The 16,924-nt window shown below is 40.4% G+C and overlaps 1 protein-coding gene across 1 annotated transcript in view; it reads left to right on the top strand.

Moving 5' to 3' along the window:
* Nucleotides 1-16,924, top strand: part of ZNF804B (zinc finger protein 804B) — a 138,470-nt gene that overhangs the window by 29,109 nt on the left and 92,437 nt on the right. Inside the window, exon 2 of the mRNA XM_030202471.1 lies at nucleotides 5,787-5,930. Coding sequence (XP_030058331.1) covers nucleotides 5,787-5,930 — 144 coding nt within the window. The remainder of the gene's footprint in view (nucleotides 1-5,786; nucleotides 5,931-16,924) is intronic.

Here is a 16,924-nt window from a genome sequence, read left to right as displayed (position 1 = left end):
TTGTCAGTAAGTGCTGTTAACCATGCTGATTGGCTTGTTAACCCAATTAAGTTTTGCGCATTGTTCTGGAATACGCTTAGATTGAGGCACTGAATTCTAGGCACAATATGTAGAATCTGGCAGTAGGTGTGAATTCTATAATGGCAGTTTTATTTCACACCTAACTTTATGCTCGAGAACATACTCCATGTCAAAGGCTGGGATAAGTGCTTGTGCCTAACTGTTGGCAGCTAGGCGTGTAACCCCTAGTATTCTTTAACCTACACATATACCTCCTAGGCATGTTCCTGACCTGCCCAAGCCCCTGCCACATCCATGTCTCCCTAGAAGTCATGCACAATAGAAAGTGCGTGCACAACTTCTAGTATAGTGACTAAGGGCAGTAGCATTTGCAACTGCTACTTGGTGCAAATTACTGCCAATTAACACCAATTTAAGCCAAATTAAGTTCTGCACATTAAGCATAAAGTTGGAAGCCCAGTTTTATACAATTAGGTGGATTGTGTGCACTCTCTGGACCAGAGTTAGGGGCCCTTTTAATAAGGCGCACCGAAAAATGGTCTGTGCTGGTGTAGGCACTTATTTTGGATATGCATAGGTCCATTTTTCTGCACGCCTGCAAAAAAGGCCTTTATTTGTGTGTGTGTGGGGGGGGGGGGGATGGACTTTTGGCAAAATTAAAATCAGTGCTTGTCCATTTTTGGCCTGAGACCTTACTGCCACCCATTGACTTAGCGGTAAGGTCTCACACATTAACTGGGCAATAATCAACAGCTGGCATACACTGCCGATTACTGCTGGGTAAGCACCACGCAGTAGAAATTTGTACCGCATGTTTTGGACATGCATCAATAATGGAATTACCACCCAGGGCACATGGTAGCCGGGCGCTAGTTCTAATTTGACATATGCTATGCCCGCGTAGGTGCCTAATCGCCGTAGTAAAAGGGCCCCTTAGTAAATGGTGCTCAAAATTGGGCACCGAAAGAAATTAGTGCTAAATGTGGTTCTATAAAGGGCGTGTGCCTCCTGAAACCTGGTGTAAATGCTGGCGCCCAAGTTAGACACACTAAGTCCATATTCTGTATCTACACGTGCAACGTTTCTTGATGCCCTAGGCATACCCATCACCATACCTACTTTTGAGTTATGTGCTAGTAGATTTGGGTACTGTGTCTTATAGAATAGTGTGAAGCTAGATTGAAAATTATAATGAGTGCCAATTAACTTCATTAATTGGTGGTTAGCACCCAAATAATGATAGTTAAGGACTCATTACTCAATTAAATTGTGCGCATATCTTGGGTGTGAGCACAAGTTTTGGGCACGCAAATCTTAGCAACATGAAACCTTCTGCTCATTGTGCTGCTGCGGCTAGGAAAACGAATAGAATGTTGGGTATTATTAGGAAAGGTATGGAAAGCAGGTGTGAGGATATTATAATGCCATTGTATTGCTCCATGGTGCGACCGCACCTTGAGAATTGTGTTCAATTCTGGTCGCCACATCTCAAGAAAGATATAGTAGAATTGGAAAAGATGCAGCGAAGGGCGACTAAAATGATAGCGGGGATGGGACGATTTCCCTATGAAGAAAGACTAAGGAGGCTAGGGCTTTTCAGCTTGGAGAAGAGACGGCTGAGGGGAGACATGATAGAGGTATATAAAATAATGAGTGGCGTGGAACAGGTGGATGTGAAGCGTCTGTTCACACTTTCCAAAAATACTAGGACTAGGGGGCATGTGATGAAACTATAGTGTAGTAAATTTAAAACAAATCGGAGAAAATGTTTCTTCACCGAACGCATAATTAAACTCTGGAATTTGTTTCCGGAGAACGTGGTAAAGGCGGTTAGCTTGGCAGAGTTTAAAAAGGGGTTAGATGGTTTCCTAAAGGACAAGTCCATAAACCACTACTAAATGGACTTGGGAAAAATCCACAATTTCAGGAATAACATGTATAGAATGTTTGTACGTTTGGGAAGCTTGCCAGGTGCCCTTGGCCTGGATTGGCCGCTGTCGTGGACAGGATGCTGGGCTCGATGGACCCTTGGTCTTTTCCCAGTGTGGCATTACTTATGTACTTATGTACATATATAGAATCCAGGGCTTTGCACATAGTGGGCTAGATTCTATATTAGGCACCTAAAATATCCACGCGGTAAACATTTCTGCCTAAGCATATTCTATAAGCGACGGTATATAGAATACACTTGGTTAGTATCACAGGTCCTAAAAGTAGGCACATCCATTTACACCAATGAAAATGTGGCGTAAATCCCTGTGTGTAGATTTACACGCACTGGGCCATATTCTATATCAGTGCACAAATTTTGGAATGCCAACAAAAAGCCCATTTCCCTGTCTATAACCATACCCCTTTTTGCCTGCCTGCATTAAAATTTAGACGCGGTGTGTTACAGAATACACTTAGGGATCTGTGCGCATAAATTATAATTATTGCCAATTAGTGCTCTTTCCTGCTAATAATCGAAAGAGAAAAATGCCTATATTGCGACCCAAATCGGGAGATGGGCGTCTTTCTCCCGTGGGCGCCCAAATCGGTATAATCGAAAGCCGAATTTGGGCGTTTCCAACTGCAATCTGTTGCGGAAACGGATAAAGTTGACGGGGGCGTGTCGGAGGCGTGGTGAAGGCGGAACTGGGGCGTGGTTATCGACTGAGGAGAGATGGGCGTCTTTAGCTGATAATCGAAAAAAAAAGGCGTTTTTATCACGATTTTGGGTCACTTTTTTTGGACCCTTTTTTTTCATGAACAAGCCCCAAAAAAGTGCCCCAACTGCCCAGATGACCACTGGAGGGAATCGGGGATGACCTTCCCGGACTCCCCCAGTGGTCACTAACCTCCTCCCACCAAAAAAAAAACCCACTTTAAAAACTTTTTTCCAGCCTTTATACCAGCCTCAAATGCCGTACCCACCTCCATGACAGCAGAATGTGTTCTATCCTCTGACAGCCTTTCCCTGATTCTGATGTGGCTCTCGGGTGAGTGTGACACCTTTTCTGTTAAGGGCACTGCAGAGTCACATCAGCAATGCATTGTGGTGGGTGTAGGGTATTGGGCTCCGTGATTCCACTAACTTGTGTTACATGCTCACGATGTTGGCAGTTGGTAGGCTCTACTCCCATGGTGCTTTTCCCTCTGCTTATTGGGTCAGAGTGTGCCCTGTTTTGTTTCCAGTAGTCCATGAGGTAGTGGCCATTTTTGTAAGCCAGTTTTAGATCCCTTTCACGTGTTAGCCACGTTACAGAACTTAGTTCTTACCTTGAATGTGGCTGAAAGAGGGCATTGTACACCATTCTGCCAGCTCTGACCTAATGCTCATCTCAGTACCAGCGAGACTCATTGCCAGTGGGGCACAACCTCTGATCTGAAGTTAACAGTGAGTAAGTGTGCTTATTTCAATAAAGGACGTTTTCGAAGAGATTAGTCTTCAGGTGTCAACTGGTGTGCCAATGTTATATAGCAGCAACAAGTCCTAGAGGCCTGCGTGTATGCAGGTCCCTGGAGCACTTTTAGTGGGTACCGCAGTGCACTTCAGCCAGGTGGACCCAGGCCCATCCCCCCTACCTGTAACACTTGTGCTGGTAAATGGGAGGTCTTCAAAACCCACTGTACCCACATGTAGGTGCCCCTTCACCCCTAAGAGCTATGGTAGTGTTGTACATTTGTGGGTAGTGGGTTTTTGGGGAGGGGGTTGGGGGCTCAGCACCCGTGGTAAGGGAGCTATGCATGTGGGAGCTTTTTCTGAATTTCACCGCACTGACCTCTAGGGTGCCCAGTTGGTGTCCTGGCATATCAGGGGGGCGAGTGTACTATGAATCGTGGCCCCTCCCATGACCAAATGGCTCGGATTAGGACGTTTTGAGCTGGGCGTTTTTAGTTTCCATTATCGCTAAAAAAAAAAAAACGCCCAGCTGAAAAATGTCCATTTTTTCGATAATACGGTCTGTCCTGCCTCTTCACGTACCCGTTTTCGGACATAGACGCCCATGGAGATAGGCATTCGCGTTCGATTATGCCCCTCTTTATTTCTTAAGTGCTGCTAACAATGCTGATTAGCTTGTTAAACCAATTAAGTTACACACATTGCTATAAAATATGCTTGGATTTGGGCGTGGAATGCTAGGCACACTATATAGAATCCGGTGGAGTACGCACTGTTTAAAACAGGGACAGGCTACCGTTTTCTTCCTTGACCACAACCCAGTAGGGATTTCAAGATTTTCATAATGAATATGCATGAGATGTACTTACATACAATGGAAGCAGTATATGCAAATCAATTTCATGCATATTCATTATGAAAATCTTGAAAACCTGACTGGGTTGTGGCTCTCAAGGACTATGACTACCCACTTATGGTTTGCAAAGACTGCACATTCTTTCAAAATAGTGTAAACAAAAAAACACAGATTTTTTTTTTCTGCTCACTTTCATTTGTTATGACATGCAACAACGTGGGATATATCGTTGACAGCCTATGCTTATAGATTTCTCTGTGCTCCAATAGCCTGTGAATGGAGCCCAATGTTTTAGGTTCTAGGGAGTGCAGACCAAAAAGGGTTGTTTTATTTAATTTCCTGTGTTTTTAATGTATTTCTTTTCATTTTATGCAAGTTTTTTTAATTGATTTTTTTTCAGTTTGGGAGGCAGTGTTATTAATAGTGCACAATAATGCACTCTGCTGTTCAAATAGTGCATTATTTATTTATTTATTTTCCACATTTATGTTCCACTTTGGACCACAATGGGTTCAATCAAACATATATAAAATCAACATAATTAACATAATTATTTAATTATTATAATTAAAATTGACGTAATTATTCTATGTCTAAACCAACCACTTACTGATCCCACTGAATTGATTATATTAATCATATTATCATTTTTTGATCATTATATTTTACTGCTTCTTAGTTTGAGTTATGTAAATCATTCTACAGACTTATCTCCCTCAATTCTTGTATAGTAATATGTTAAATTAGCACAAACTCTTATTCTGTTCATAATTATATCTTTTGCAATACAATGTAAGCCACATGGAGCCTGCAAATAGGTGGGATAATGTGGGGTACAAATGCAGCAAATAAATAAACAAAAAACAATACATTATAACAATCATCCCTTCAAAACCCTTAAAAGACGATTTAAGTTAAGAAAACTTTATTCAAAATAGATCCAAGGTTAACCCTCCATGAAATGTTTCATAAAACAATGAGTCAAAAATTTCATACATTCTTCCTTATTTGAACAAAGTCTCAGATGATCCGGAAGATTATTCCACATTCCCACACCAGCAATCAAAAAAGCTCAAGCATGAGTATCAGCAAAGTGGTAGGCTGAACATGCAGGAATAACTGCTTTGTTAGTTCCGATCATAAATCCCATCTTGGTTATGCATAGGTAGCATATTCAAAAAATATGCAGGGGCTGTAGCATAAATCCATTGATGAAACAAGCACCTGCAATTAAACATACTGAACAATAAGGCACATTGTCAATAGCACAGGAAAAAAATAATCTGACATTTTTTTCCCAGTTATTTCAGGTCAGAACGTGAATGCACATCCCTATTAGGATTTCATTGATAAACTGTCCTCATGCATGCTCCAGCTTCATAAAGATACATGTTAAAAATCTGGTTATGGCATGGTTTTCACAATATCAAATGCTAGCCTTAGCTTTCAAAATTAATCTTGTAAAGATGCTGTTCTAAATTGTTTTGAGCAGAATACCAACTTCTCACTTGTCTCCTTTAGGGTTATTCTGGAAAGGAGAAGGCCATTGCAAATGCTCTGGAAGATCTGAAGGCTAATTTCTACTGTGAATTATGTGATAAGCAGTATCACAAACACCAGGAGTTTGACAACCACATTAATTCTTATGATCATGCTCACAAGCAGGTAAGCATGAAAATTCATTCAAATAATAGGCACTTCTGTATTTACATTTAAATGCAAAGGAACTCAAAAAGCAGCTGGAAAGAAGCCAGGATGATATGTTTAGAAAAAAGTCATCATTTTTTTTAATCAGAAAGGGACCCTTTTAACAAAGCTATGGTAGGGCTACCATGGTAATGGTGCATGGCAAATCATCCCTACTGTCGGGCTACTGCAGGAGTCCAGTGAGTGGTAGTTCTAGCATGTGCCATGCACCATTTCTGATGCTCGGAAGGTTATCAATAGAAATCAAACAAAATAAAACATGGAAAAGAAAATAAGATGATACCTTTTTTATTGGACATAATACATTTCTTGATTAGCTTTCGAAGGTTGCCCTTCTTCGTCAGATTGGAAATAAGCAAATGTGGTAGCAGATAGTATATATAAGAGAAACATCAAAGCATTACTTTGACAGTCTGACAGAGTGGGAGGGTGGGGGTATGCATGGGGACATCAAAGCATTTCATTGATATTCTAACAGGATGGGTGTTGGTAGGTGAGAGGAGGGTAATAAACAGAGAAATAAACAGAGAAATACAGCTTTATGGTTTATAATGGGTTAGAAAACCCAGATCCTTATTAAGTCCTGTTTGTTGGGTGTCAAAATATTCAATCATTTTTATTTCAAAGGTCTTACGTTCCTGTATTCTTTTAAAATTACCTTTCAGTATTCTCACTGTGAAATCAGTGGTACGGTGTCCTGGTTCTGTAAAGTGCTGCCCCACAGGGGTGGGGGCTTGACTGGCACTGGCTATTTTCATGTGATGTCTATGCAGATTGAATCTTGTCTTAAGCATCTGGCCTGTTTCTCCAGTATAGCATCCTTCGTTACATTTTTTACACTGAATGATATATACTACATTGGAAGATGAGCATGTAAAATAGTCCTTTATGTTGAATATTTTTCCCTTGTGAATCCTGTGGGGTCTTGTGAAATGTTTTGGCATAGTTTGCAGCTGGCTGTGTTACAGGGAAATGTGCCCTTTTCTTTTTCCGTCTGTGTTGGGTCCGTCTGTGTTGGGAGTTTACAAACCAGGACACCGTACCAGTGATTTCACAGTGAGAATACTGAAAGGTAATTTTAAAATAATACAGGAACATAAGACCTTTGAAATAAGAATGATTGAATATTTTGACACCCAACAAACAGGACTTAATAAGGATCTGGGTTTTCTAACCTATTATAAACAATAAAGCTGTATTTCTCTGTTTATTTCTCTGTTTATTACCCTTCTCTCACCTACCAACACCCATCCTGTTAGAATATCAATGAAATGCTTTGATCTCCCCATGCATATCCCCACCCTCCCACTCTGTCAGACTGTCAAAGTAATGCTTTGATGTTTCTCTTATATATACTATCTGCTAACACATTTGCTTATTTCCGATCTGACAAAGAAGGGCAACCTCCGAAAGCTAATCAAGAAATGTATTGTTATGTCCAATAAAAAAGGCATCATCTTATTTTCTTTTCCATGTTTTATTTTGTTTGATTTCTATTGATAACCTTTAAGAGTGGACTAACACGGCAACCACACCTCTCTACTTATGATGCTCGGAAAAAATAAATAAATATATATATATAGTGCCAGGGGCTTACCCAGCAGTAATCAATGCTCGGTTAGAGTAAGCACTGGAGCCCTTACCATCTCCTAAATAGGAAGCAGTAAGGGCTCCCCCAGGAAATGGACATGCGGCAAGTGCTTAATAAAAAAACTCCTTTTACCTGCTACGGTAAAAGAGGGCCTTGGTGTGTGGCAAACCCACACACTGATGCCACTGCAGGGGTTCTTTTACTGCAGCTTGGTAAAGGGACCCCTCAATATTTTCAAGTTTATTGTGGTCAATTCATTCTCAACTGAATATTGTACTGTCTCAAATATCTACTGTCATAAGAGAGGGTATTTTCCTGCAATTCACTGCGTTTTCAGGCTTGCAGAATGGTTATTTCCAAGGTCTAAAAGTTATTCTGGGTAAGTAGATGTTGGATCTCTTCTGTACAATCCACTGACAGGCCCTTTACACTTCCATTCATTTACAAAAATGGTCATTCACTCACCTAGATGTGTGACTTTCATTTTCCTCATGAGAGCCTTTAATCCCAATGTATTAACTCCAGCTCAGACAGAATGACTCCAGCTGGCCTCTCCTGCAGCCACATGGCTTCTATTATTTCTTAAGTGAGAAAAAAATATGCTCCATCCTTTTCCTTGAGTGCAAAATCCTGGGATGCAGCCTCTGCCATACTATTTCCTTTTATGATAAGCCTATTAGAATGAAATCAGAAAAAGAAAGTATGAAAAAGTCCCATATGCGGTCGGTTCTGAACATATTTAGAATCCTATTTACAAATCATGTTTCACATTGACATAAACCAGGAAAAAAAAACATTTAGGGCCTAGTTAATTTCTGCTGAGTAGATGATCCCTGGATTTTCAGAGCACATAACTGCTCAGTGCTGCTGAAAATCCCCGGAGACCACTGCAGCACTTGTGGTCTTTGACTCCAGAAACCCCAATAGATTGCAAAAAGTCATAACTTGTTTCCATTATTCCCATTTTCGTTTTCAAAGTTTCCAAGTCATTTGGTAGACGGCTGAGAAAACTGAAACCATTGAATTCTACTAATACGATACATTACAATATAATGGCATATATAATATACCATTACCAACCAAGTAGTTCAATGTGGTTTACAATAAGATTAGTACTCAGGTAGATCCTGGGAGATATAGCATGCCTTCAACTAAAAAAATAACTGGAAACAAGTAAGCTAATCCTCTAAAAAAATATCTAAACAAATACGTTTTCTGCAACTTAAATAATTTCAATGTAAACGAAGACTATCTGCCTTAGCAGCTTGATAAGCAATCAAAGAGAAATGAATCTGAATTTTATGTTTGTGGCAGATAGGAAGTGAATGGTTAATTGATTACTAGTATGCTGCTTTCTTGGAGAAGGGTAAAAATAAACTAATATGGTTAAGTATGGTGGGACTGTACCATGAGCAATGGAAAATGCTAGAGAGCACACTTTAAATAATATGCAAGCGTGTATTGGTAACCAGTGTCAAGTTTTCAGTAGATGTGTATGGAGTCCAGGTGTGCGGATGTTATAATGCCGTTGTATCGCTCCATGGTGCGACCGCACCTGGAGTATTGTGTTCAGTACTGGTCTCCGTATCTCAAAAAAGATATAGTAGAATTGGAAAAGGTACAGCGAAGGGCGACGAAAATGATAGTGGGGATGGGACGACTTTCCTATGAAGAGAGGCTGAGAAGGCTAGGGCTTTTCAGCTTGGAGAAGAGACGGCTGAGGGGAGATATGATAGAAGTGTATAAAATAATGAGTGGAATGGATCGGGTGGATGTGAAGCGACTGTTCACGCTATCCAAAAATACTAGGACTAGAGGGCATGAGTTGAAGCTACAGTGTGGTAAATTTAAAACGAATCGGAGAAAATTTTTCTTCACCCAACGTGTAATTAGACTCTGGAATTCATTGCCGGAGAACGTGGTACGGGCGGTTAGCTTGACGGAGTTTAAAAAGGGGTTAGATAGATTCCTAAAGGACAAGTCCATAGACCGCTATTAAATGGACTGGAAAAATTCCTCATTTTTAGGTATAACTTGTCTGGAATGTTTTTACGTTTGGGGAGCGTGCCAGGTGCCCTTGACCTGGATTGGCCACTGTCGGTGACAGGATGCTGGGCTAGATGGACCTTTGGTCTTTCCCAGTATGGCACTACTTATGTACTTATGTACTTATGGTTCACATTTATATGCATGACAATATGCATATGCTGCTAACGTGCTGCTGTCTGCTACACTAAATGGGAGCCTTTGTGTTAAAAACCTATGTAAGCTCTCTAACGTGGGAGTAAGCTGGGTCTGGGTGTGACATGGTTGGGCAGAAGTGTGGCTGGCTATGACAGCTAATGCATAGGTCTTTACTGTGCACTAGCTGTCCTGACTGCCAATAGCATCAGGGCCGGTCCTAGGGTCTCTGGTGCCCCCCTGCAGACTATGAGTTGGCGCCCGCACGCCCCCTCTCCGGCACCCGCGTGCCTCCCTCATCATCTCCTTTCTCTCTTCTCCCACTCTGCCCCTGTCCAGCGATTCTCCTTCGCCCCCTATTCCCCTGCCACCCTTGGTGCTTTAAATCTTTAATTTACCTCCGTTCCAGCAGCCGCGTCATTTGAAAGCCTTGCCCCGTCTCTAGCCTTCCCTCCCTTCGTGAGTTCATTCTGCAGTCCCGCCCTCAAGGAAATGACATCAGAAGGCGGGACTGCGGAACAAACTCACGAAGGGAGGGAAGGCTAGAGACAGGGCAGGGCTTTCAAATGATGTGGCTGCTGGAACTGAGATAAATTAAAGATTTAAAGCACCAAGGGCGGCGTGGTATGGCGGTGCAGCGCCACAGCAGCACTCTTAAAGGCAGGCGCCCGATCGGGGGGCGTTCCAAGATGGCGGACGCAACTCGATAGCGATCGTGGAGGCTCTCTGGACTTACCTTTTGCTTGAAAACTTTTTTTTGAGAAATGCCGCATACAAAGCGAAAAGGGGTAGTCAAAAGCCTGCCATCCGCGACCACGACTGCTCAATTAATCCAGACGACCCTCGACGAGTTCGCCACGAGTACTCCACGGCAGAGGGTGAAAGGGAGCTTGGCTGAGGGAACGTTTGGAGAAGCGACGATTCCTCTCGAGCACGATACTACACTTTCCTCCCCGGATCTCAATCCTCCTCTGTGCCCTGCAGATCTTAGGGATAAGGTGGAGTTTTCGGCGGTGTCTGAAGATGGCGCCGAGGAAGACTCAGCGGATGGAGCCTTGCCCGGGAAAACTGCAGAAGATCTACAACGGGAGCTTTTTGCCCCAGCAGAGGTAACTCTGTGAAGTATCTCGACAATGTTAAAACATTTAACTGCTATTACTATGAAAGCTGCTTCGGAAACAACATCTTTAGTAACTAAAGTTGACTTTTTGAATGACTCAGTAGAAAAGATACGACAGGAAGTTAGCTCTCAGAGAACTGTTTTTCAACAAGAAATTGATTCTTTAAAGATTACTACAGAAAGCCTGATTAAAGATAAAATTATATTACACAATAAACTAGACCAACTTGAAAACTTTAACAGGCGTCTTAATTTGAGAATAATCAATTTTCCAAGAATGCCAGAGTTAAGTGTACTTGAATTATTTAAAAAATACCTTTCTGAGAATCTCAATTACTCCTCTGATATGATGCCTCCGATTAATAAAATATACTATCTCCCAATTCCGCAAAAAGAGGAGCAGAAGAGAAAATCAGAAAATCAACCTACACAATCTCTTGGATTACAAGATTTGACAGCTTTTTTGGAACAGTCTATGAATGAAGTTCAATCTCGTACTACTGTTTTAGTATCTTTTGTCTTTGAGCAAGATGTTAATTCAGTTATGAAATTATATTTCAAAAATGCCCCTAAAGAATTTCTTGGAGCTCGAGTATGGATATACCCGGATGTGACAAGAACTGCTCAAGAAAAACGCAAAAAGTTTCTTGCACTGAGAGAAGAGACTAAATTGCTAGGAGCCAGTTTCTTATTATCATATCCATGTAAATGTTTGGTAAAATATAAAGGTAACAAATACATATTTTATGATCCGGACCAGCTGAAAAGTTTTGTTGAATTAAAGAAAATTGTCAAGTGACTCCTAGAGAAAGTTTTGAGAAATGTAATTATCCGTGGATTAGCGTTCAGGCCTGTTTTGCCTATGTAACATATTACTTTAATGTTCTTCTTAACTTTTAGAATCCCCCCTCATTTTTCCCTTTGGTGGTCTAAGAAGAGAAGACTAAATTGTTCTAAAAGTATTTCCTTTGTATTATTGGTTACTCTCATGTTTCCATAGCAAGAAATTCTTGTGATGTATTGCAAATATATTATAAATAAAAAAATAAAAAAAAAAAAAAAAAAAGGCAGGCGCCCCCCTGCGGTGCTTACCCCGCTTACCGGGTTTGACCGGCCCTGAATAGCATAGCTGAACTTACCACTACCTCTAGAAAAGGCTGTAACATTGAACACAGCAGCATTCCCAATCCCCCTCACTAGTCCCCTCTTCCTGATCCCCTCACTTCAGCCCCCCCTACCCTGACCCCAAGTCACAACAGAATAATCACCCTTCTCTGAGTCAGAACCCTGACCCTCCTAAGACCTGCTCCCCCCTCCCCCCGCAGCACCATAGTACCCTCTTACAAATTCAGAACCCTCCAAGGCTACAGCAATGGCCCCTGGCCCCCTAGTCCAATTCTGTACCCCCCCCCCTCCACTGCACACAAACCCTGGCCCTTTGTCTTACGAAACCAGCCCCCCACTGCTCAGGAACCTGCCCCTCAGTGTACCTGAATGTAACTCACCTTGAGCTACTACTGAAAAAGGTGTGAGCAAAATCTAAATAAATACAATTAAGTAGGTTTGAAAATTTGACTAGACTTCTAGAGATGTCATTTGTTAGAGATGTTGATTTGGTAACACTCACCCCCTGTTTACTAAGCCATGCTGGTGGCTGCCGAGCTGCAATGCCAACACAGCCCATTCAAAGTGTATGGATTGTGTCAGCATTAACACACCGCCAGCCCTAGTGTGGTTTAGTAAACAGGGGGAGTTAGTTTGTTAATGTGCATGCAAAAATGTAGTGTTTGCAAAATCAATTTCAGACAAAAAAATTGTAGCGCCTACAAACAGTAGAACATTTATTTTCTTCAAAGTCATTTAAACACATTTTAACCTATGAATTAATATGTGTAAAGTGAATTTGCATGAATTATAAAGTTCTAACATGATTCAAAAATATTTTAACCCAAGGGAAATAAGCCAAAAAAAAAGTCTGAAAATGAGGAAAAAGGACAAATTCTAAAACCAAATGAACATTTTTCCTGTGTGCATCATAATAGGAAAATTCATCAGCCAAGCAATATTAAGGACTATGTACACAGAAATGATTATCCCATGATACTACTGACTACTAGTACACAAACTTCCAGAATTCCTGATTCCTATCGTTCCTACTATATATGCTTGAAAATACCTGTACCCCCTCCAAGAGGTATCTAGTGTGTCTTTTCAGATTTTATTCATAATAGAAAGAGAAAAAAATTATGGCAGGAATGAAGGAGAGTAGTGAAAATAGACATTGTCCCCCTCATTCTATAATTTTGCATACCCAATTTTATGCTTACCCCCCAATTCTATTCAAGTCACCAAAAATTGTGTGCTCAAATTTGGGCATGCAATTTAGTTGAATAATGAGCTAATTAGTGCCAATAATTGTTTTCTAACAAGCAATTATTGGCACTAATTAGATTTAATTGGCATTTACGTGCATAAATTTAGACATAGAATTTCTGCCTAAAATTTACACGTGAACTGAAAAAGGGGCATGGAAGTGAGAGGGTCATGGGCATAACGGGGGTGTTTCTAAAATTAACACTATAGAATAACAGGGATACACATCTAATGTAGACATGGGTATTTGCACCACGTTTCAGTTGGAGCAAATGGCCGCTTCTAAAGTTAGGTGTGATTCACACTCAAGATTTGGTGAGTACATCAATAGCTTATGTGTTTGGCCATGTCATTTTTGACAAAGTAGGATTTAAAGAGTTTGGAATTTAATAGCTTATTTGGTTAGCTATAGAATGTTTTGAAGAGGTAAGTTTTCAGTTCTTTTCTGAATTGAAAATAGTTAATGATGGTTCTTATTCGTTTACTCAGACATTGTTCTAAAAATTAATGTTAAAAAAACACTTCTGGTTTTAAAAAAAAGTATGCTGTATGAAAGTGGTGGAATAAAACAAGAATGGGAATCAGATATATTTGTTCCAGATAAAAGAAAGGAGAAGATAGTACGGGACAAGTTGTTGATTAGCTGACCATCTCCAAGGGGCACTTTACATTCTGTCTTTGCATTCAAGTGAATTCGTAATTAAGACTGAACCTTGCTATATTAATTTTTCTAATTTTAGAGTGAGACGTATGCCATGTTGTTCACTGGTTGCCAGTGAATGCCAGAATTATTTTTAAGGTGTCTTGTTTAGTATTTAAATCTTTACATGGCTCGTCAATCTTTTTATATAACTTATATTATGATTCTTCTCAATTTATTTATTTAGATTTTGCTCACACCTTTTTCAGTATTAGCTCAAGGTGAGTTACATTCAGGTACACTGGGTATTTCTCTGTTCCAGGAGGGCTCACAATCTAAGTGTGTACCTGAGGCAATGGAGGGTTAAGTGACTTGCCCAAGATCAAAAGGAGCAGCAGTGGGATTTGAACTAGGCACCTCTGGATGTCCAGACTAGTGCTGTAACCACTAGGTTATTCCTCCGCTGTGTACTGACTTTAAAATTGAAAAACAACAATATACTGCTTTTTCCTAAGTTTTACCATTTTGTATCTAAAAGAAATCATGAAAGATCATACTCAATTCAGGCTACTAAGTATTGGAGATCTCTTCCACTCAACCTATGACTTGAAAATTCTTATATACGATATTTCATAAAAATCTTAAGACTTTTCTGTTTGATGAATATTTACTTGTAAACTTAGGTTAAGAATGATTATTGATTACTTAGGTTCCCTTTTACTAAGCCGTGTGGGTGCCTACGTGCACCCAATGTGTATCAAATTTGAATTACCATCCAGCTACTGCATGGCCCTTGTGGTAATTTCATTTTTTATGCACATCCATTATGCACACTGGAAAATATTTTTTATTTTCTGGCGTGTGGGCGGTAATCAGCATTTTATGTGCATAGACCATTACTGCCTGGTTACCGCGTGAGACCTTACCACTAGGTCAATGGCTAGTGGTAAGGTCTCAGACCCAAAATGGACGCAAAGCAATTTTTATTTTGCCGCACATCCATTTTCAGCAAGAATTTTTAAAAGGCATTTTTACAGGTAACTGAAAAATGATTCTGCGCACGCCCAAAAAACATATCTACTACATTTTCAGCGCACCTTAGTAAAAAGGTCCCATAAGCTTTGTGATGTCATTGTGGATTTTACTCGTTTAAATAATTTTATGTTTTTTTAGGTTTTTTTTTGTGTGTGTGTTTTACTTGTAAACCATTCTGAACCTTCTGTGGGAATTCAGTCGTATAAAAGTACTAGATTAGATTAGAACTATTTGGAATCTTTAACTGGATTGTGACAGCAATTGAAGCCACTAAGGCAGTACTTGAGTAACCAGAAGTGAATTATCAAATGCCACTGAATACAGCTCAGCGAATGGCTATGTCTCCAGGCAGCAAATTCCAATTTTAAATGTCAATGTATACAACTGTTCCTTTCCAACCAACAAGTGTGTTCACCTTTATTAAGATCTGATGCACCTGCTGCACTGTAAATGCTTAGTTATTTTCTTATTATGAGAAGATAAGCAAATAAATTAGCAGTATTCATCCTTGGCAATTGCATGTTGTTTAGAATAATGAGATTCCTTTAATCATTTGTACTTAACAAAGTTCTGGCAAATAATGCACAGCACATCCTTTAAGTTAAATGGCTAGATAAGCTAAATTTGTCATTAAATGCTAGACACAACGAAATTGCTTTTGCTACTCTTTAGAATGAATGCTAATTAACATGTAAATGGATAGTTTAACCCATTTTAAATTGGAAAAACCCATGGGACACTTAATTTCCTAGTTGTTAATGTCGGTCCAATGTTCATAAGACAATGGTAAGTGTTTCATTAGACTGGGAATTACAAAGATGCATAATACATTTTGGCACTGCCAGAATAGAGAGGGAAATTTACTATTATATATACACTCTTATCTTCTGATATTTCTCTTAGAAGGTCAATTAAGTATCTAGTTTTAATTATTTTAGTAATTGGTAAACGTGGATAAGGGTACAGGCTTATTAAACTCTGAAAAAAAAAACAGTGATAGAAATAGTGCCTTCTATGGAAGCTGATGCCATGAGAACTAAGAATGTGCAAGGAGAAAAATCTTCATTTTTGTTTATTCTTGGATGAACTAACTTTGCATTCATTTTTTTATACTGAAAATCTTTTTGTACATATGTGTTTCATTCAGTTTGTTTAAAGTCAATGGAGAAGCAGTGGTGCTCCTGATAACGGATTTTCCCAGCCATATTTAGTGAAACCTGCTTTAAACTAGGCAGCGGCAGAAGAAGCAACAACACTCCAAGACATGTGGGCATAGGCGTAGTTTGACTGTTTCATTTGGGGGGGCAAAAAAATGGGCGGAGCATATTAGCATATCATTTGCATATATACATATGCAAATGAATATGCTAATATGGAGGAAGGAAATGAAATTTACAGGCAAAATATCACAGATGCACATTTCAAAAAGCTGACATTTCAATTAATAAATTATGAATAAAATAAACTTTTATTTACCTTTGTTGTCTGATCATGTAGTTTTTCTATTCGCTTTGATCCCAGTGTCTTCTGTTTTATGCAGTGTCTTCTTTCCAGTAGGCTTCCCTCTGCTCCCCACCCTCCCAGTCCCATCCATCTCTTGCTCCTTCCCTCTGCTCCCCACCCCTCCCAGTCCCATCCATCTTCTGTTCCTTCCCTCTGCTCACCATCCCTCCGTCCCATCCATCTCTTGCTCCTTCCCTCTGCTGTGCCTGACCTCTCCAAATCCCATCCATCTCCTGGTCCATCCCTCTGCTCCCCACCCCTCGCAGTCCCATCCATCTCTTGCTCCTTCCCTCTGCTCCCCACCCCTCCCAGTCCCAACCATCTCTTGCTCCTTCCCGCTGCTCCCCACCCCTCCCAGTCCCATCCATCTCCTGCTCCTTCCCTCTGCTCACCTCCTTTCCCAGTCCAATCCAATTCCTGGTCCTTCCCTCTGCTCCCCACCCACCCCTCCCAGTCCCATCCATCTCTTGCTCCTTCCCACCCCTCCCAGTCCCATCCATCTCCTGCTC

The sequence above is a fragment of the Microcaecilia unicolor genome, chromosome 1 (genome assembly GCF_901765095.1).
Source record: "Microcaecilia unicolor chromosome 1, aMicUni1.1, whole genome shotgun sequence".
Taxonomy (NCBI): domain Eukaryota; kingdom Metazoa; phylum Chordata; class Amphibia; order Gymnophiona; family Siphonopidae; genus Microcaecilia; species Microcaecilia unicolor.
The sequence above is the reverse complement of the archived record's forward strand: the minus strand, read 5'-3'. Positions and strand labels throughout refer to the sequence as shown.